Here is a 5,302-nt window from a genome sequence, read left to right on the forward strand (position 1 = left end):
ATAATAATAATAATAATAATAATAATAATAATAATAATAATAATAATAATAATAATAATAATAATAATAATAATAATAATAATAATAATAATAATAATAATAATAATAATAATAATAATAATAATAATAATAATAATAATAATAATAATATAATAATAATAATAATAATAATAATAATAATAATAATAATAATAATAATAATAATAATAATAATAATAATAATAATAATAATAATAATAATAATAATAATAATAATAATAATAATAATAATAATAATAATAATAATAATAATAATAATAATAATAATAATAATAATAATAATAATAATAATAATAATAATAATAATAATAATAATAATAATAATAATAATAATAATAATAATAATAATAATAATAATAATAATAATAATAATAATAATAATAATAATAATAATAATAATAATAATAATAATAATAGTAACAATAATAATAATAATAATATTAATAATAATAATAATAATAATAATAATAATAATAATAATAATAATAATCATAATAATAATAATAATAATAATAATAATAATAATAATAATAATAATAATAATCATAATAATAATAATAATAATAATAATAATAATAATAATAATAATAATAATAATAATAATAATAATAATAATAATAATAATAATAATAATAATAATAATAATAATAATAATAATAATAATAATAATAATAATAATAATTATTATTATTATTATTATTATTATAATCATAACAATAATTATAATACTATTAATAATAATGATAAAAATTCTAAAGTGAATACTTCACCGAACGTCTAAGTCACGACCTCACGGCTGATAGTAGGATTAATCGAGCGTCTCCGCAGAACAAACAATGACGATCCAGCTTCGTGTTGTGACACAGTGGCCGTATCCTACACGCGACCTTGTAGATGCCACTTGTAGTTGACTTCCACTCGCTCGATCGTATGGTGGTCCGTGCTGCTAGCGGAGTAACAGCGGTGCGGGAGAATTATTCTTGCTGATATATCAGCTGCGTATCAGATCACTGGCGGGGTAGCCTGCCCCTACCAGTGTGCAGAAGATGTTTCTGCCGATAAACTGCCGGCTATTGTTATCGCGCAGCACAAGAACTAATCGACAAAAAAAAAACACCCGTACGATAACTCGTGTATTGTTATTTTGCGAACTCAAACGGAGATGAACAATTTGCGTCTAATCGAGACGAAAGCAAAACAACGAAAGTTGGTTGCTATGGTGCATGTGAAAAATCAGTGATTGCTATGATTTTCAACACATTTGAAACAGTGATATTAACAAACCATTTCGACTATATTAAAACAAACGACTGCTCGTCTAGTTGTTTTCGGTAGATCGTACAAAATGAAGATAACACTTGAACAAAATCGGCCTAAAACATGTCTATTGTGTTTCAAAAAAGTCAAACAACCTAAATTGATACATAATACGCTGACAAAAAACATAAACAGTGCTTCATTCTCGAATGCGACAAAGATAGTGGAATGTATCCCAAAGTTCTTTGCGGAAGCTGCTATTATGTATACTATAGTATGTTTAACCAGCCAAAAAAAATAAACCAGGAATAAAAGATTTGAGTTTTTATTAACTTTTGTAACAAAAACTTTTGTGAAATCAGACAGATTAAAAACAATTTACAACTTTTGACGTATTTTATCATGTATACACCCCCCACCCCGACCCCACCCCCCACCCGACGACGATTATAGATCTCCCACAATTACGGATCACTTTTGTGTTTTATGTTATTTGACTCAGTTAAAAAAACTGTTTGAAGGCATGTAGCAATTTGCAATAAAACATACCATATTTGCTAGCTTTGAACACAGAAAACATTGTTTTTATCCCAAGATAGATACGTTTTTTATAAGCGTATAATATTGTAATTGTAATCTATCCAAGTATTTATTGTTGATTGCGACAAATTTTTTCGCGAAAAATTCTTGTAGAAGTGCGCGGGTACGTCCAATCGCGGTAATATCTTCTACAAAAAGTGCGGAAAATGGATTTGCGCACTTTTTGTAGAAGACAGCAACATGATTGGTTAGAACCGCGCACTTCTACGGCGTTTTTCATGCATTTTGCGAGATAAATTCTCTCGCAATCGATAATATCGTTTTTCTCAATCAGCGTAAGTAGCGCGCTCCTCATTCATAAGGTTTCTATGTGATATAATAGCTAATTCTCGAGTAAAAATAGCACGATTTACCACAATGTTGATGGTTGATAGCGATTTTTCTATAAAAATAAGTTATTTTCTAAATGTTTCATGATAGGGACCAAGACAAGGTAGCTTCTCACAGTCATGAATCACTTCGATTCAAATATGATTTTAACCAGTTAAAACACCCTATCAACTCATTCGTTGTTTTGCTTTCGTCTCGATTAGACGCAAATTGTTCAGCTCTGCTTAGTTCGCAAAATAACAATACACGAGTTATCGTACGGGTGTTTTTTTTGTCGGTTAGTTCTTGTCCAGTGCGATAACAATAGGCTGCAGTATATCGGCAGAAACATCTTCTGCACACTGGTAGGAACAGGCTACCCCGCCAGTGATCCGATACGCAGCTGATATATCAGCAAGAATAATTCCCCCGCACCGCTGTTACCCCGCTAGCAGCACGGACCACCATACGATCGAGCGAGTGGAAATCAACAACAAGTGGCATCTACAAGACCACGGCCACTGTGTTACAACACGAAGCTGGATCGTCATTGTTTGTTCTGCGGAGACACTATTCCAGATTGATCCTACTAGCAGCCGAGAGGTCGTGACTTAGACGTTCGGTGAAGTATTCACTTTAGAATTACTATCAATATTATTAGGGGAAAGTGATCTAATGCGGACCTGTTCTGATTAAGAAAAACTAAAATAATTTGACATGAGATTAATTTTATTTATTCAGATTCATGTCTTATTTTGGTTGCTGGTTGTTTCGGTGGCCTACCAACAGGCCTCTTAATCTTGCGTGGGCGGCCAACGGGCCTCTTGGCAGTGCCTTTAGTTTTAGCAGGTCGGCCAACGGGCCTCTCAGCAATGGTTGGATACTTTGGTGGTCGGCCAACGGGCCTCTTAGCAATGGCTAGTGACTTTGGAGGTCGGCCAACAGGCCTTTTTAGTATAACGGCTGGAGGCTTGCGGGGTCGGCCAACGGGCCTCTTATCCGCTGCAGCCTGTGATTTGCGGGGTCTTCCAGGTGGTCTCTTTATCACCACTATCGTTGGTCTTGGTGGTGCACTAACGAGGCGATGAAACTGCACAGTTGCTTTACGTGGTCGGCCTACTCGCCGTTGAGTGGGTCGGGCTACTCCCTTCGCTTGTATGTTTTGTTCCTTTGAAGAGAATGAATCATTTAGTGTAAAACAGAGCTTCGTGAGAAATAAAAACATACCATCAGAGCGATTTCAGCGGGGTCCGTCAGAATAGCAGCTCGTCCAGGTTTTCGTCCTCGTCTGCCTGTAGCACGCGGTGGTGCCCGCGGGATTGGTCTGATGCTGCAAAGAGTGTCCAGCAGTGATCCTGGTATTATTTCGTCAACCAAGGAAGGTCCTGTCACTGATGATGGTGCATAATCCAATGCAGTGAACACATCCGGGTTGAAGGGCCAAATAACTGATGCCCGGAACCCGGCATTGATGTTTCGCTCCGTGGCACTCCGTTCGAGAGCGCTGTCGATGATAGCCGGAAGGTCAAAAATAGACATCGGCTTTCCGGGATGCCTGTATGTCCATTCGTCGCACAGCACATTCATTGAGTGCTTGAACGGCGAAAACACACTCACGTCCAAGGGTTGTAAGCGGTGAGAGCAATGGGGTGGTATTGTAAGTAGGTGAATGCCATTATCCCTGCAAAATTCGATTGCAGGTAGACTTCTGTGTGAACCGTGGTTGTCCACAATCAACAAAAGCGGGTTTTCTCTGGACACTCGTGTAAATGCTTTAAAGTGTCGGAGAACATCCAGATAAATATCTGCATTCATCCACCCTGTATTGCTCACCGCTCCAGCGCATCCCGTTGGACCACCATCCAGAAAGTGTGGATGGAAACGTTTTCGAGGAAAAACGAAAAATGGTGGCATTTTATTGCCAGTGGCGGAAACTGCAAGTACCATCGTAACCAACGGGCCCCAATCGGCCGAAGTTACTCGACCAACACGTTTGACTTCACGGCGACTGGCAACTCGTTGAGGTTTCTGAACTGTTGTCACTCCAGTCTCGTCCAGATTCCAGATGGAATTTGGTTCGAACGTTATATTCTCGGCTACTGTGCGTAGAAGATCGAAAAACTTGCCCACATTTGTGGGATTAAAAGCAGAGACTCTGGCTATGCTGGTCGACTCGGGTGAACGCATCGACAGGTTCGGCCTTCGGCGCAGAAAGTTCCGAAACCAAACAGGGCCTGCCTTTGCGTTCGCGATCCAATTCTCGGGAACCGGAATCCCCAGCTGATTTGCGAATTGTGGTGCAAGCACACGAATGTCTCTGGATGTTAGACCGAAGAACATGTCCGAGCATAGCAAGCAATACTTTTCGAATGCCCGTTCTGGTTCCTCGGGGAACAACGGTGGTCTTCCGCGCTTACAAATTTGCACATCCTCCATCGATATCGTAGGATGTAGCGGGTCCGCTTGCACCATCAGGCCAGCGTTTAACCGCTTGTGGCGAAGCAAGGTGGTACGGGGTATACCATACTCTCCAGCAGCTGCCCGTAACGACTTGCCAAACTTAATGGCAATAATCGCCAACTTGATCGCCTGCTCCCGTTCACCACGTTTCACTGCCGCGTTACTCATATCGAACAGTTTGTATATCCAATCGAATCAAAAGCAAAAGCAAAAAACGTAATCGTATCACAAGTATAAAAATTGTACTGAAACGGTTCTTGCCATGAGCTCGCATTTATACCCAGCCGATCTATCCAGCAGCTGAACAATGTCTTTTGTTGTTTATCAGTAACGAAAGGTGTCTTTTATTCTCTATTACTGACGAAAGATGTCTTTTGTTTTCTATTACTATCAAAAGATGTCTTTTGTTCTCGATTGCTATCGATTGCTACACGCGATGATGACGATCGATCATGCCAAGCACCGTATAAGGGATGATACATTACGTGCCGGCTACGTGACATTATCATTCACCGCACCCGAGATATACACCACAGTCCGGGTGTTTGGATTCTCAGCTACACGCGATGATGACGGTCGATCATGCCAAGCACTGTATACGGGATGATACACTACGTGCCGGCTACGTGACATAATC

The 5,302-nt window shown here is 38.1% G+C and overlaps 1 protein-coding gene across 1 annotated transcript; it reads right to left on the reverse strand.

Annotated features, from left to right (window-relative positions):
• Positions 1 to 3,200: 3,200 nt before the first annotated feature.
• LOC129728777 (uncharacterized) lies at positions 3,201 to 4,833 on the reverse strand. The gene is made up of 2 exons (XM_055687232.1): positions 3,433 to 4,833; positions 3,201 to 3,278 (listed from the first exon to the last, which is right to left on the reverse strand). The coding sequence occupies exons 1-2, from the start codon at positions 4,831 to 4,833 to the stop codon at positions 3,201 to 3,203; spliced, it is 1,479 nt and encodes a 492-aa protein (XP_055543207.1).
• Positions 4,834 to 5,302: the final 469 nt, after the last annotated feature.

The sequence above is a fragment of the Wyeomyia smithii genome, chromosome 3 (assembly GCF_029784165.1).
Source record: "Wyeomyia smithii strain HCP4-BCI-WySm-NY-G18 chromosome 3, ASM2978416v1, whole genome shotgun sequence".
Lineage (NCBI taxonomy): Eukaryota > Metazoa > Arthropoda > Insecta > Diptera > Culicidae > Wyeomyia > Wyeomyia smithii.

What these genes read in the sequence shown, in the direction of transcription:
- LOC129728777 (XM_055687232.1), bottom strand. Translation starts at nt 4,833, where the DNA reads ATGAGTAACGCGGCAGTGAAACGTGGTGAACGGGAGCAGGCGATCAAG. An exon ending in CCGCTGAAATCGCTCTGATG is followed by an intron (nt 3,279 to 3,432) that starts GTATGTTTTTAT and finishes TCGCCTCGTTAG; the next exon opens with TGCACCACCAAGACCAACGA.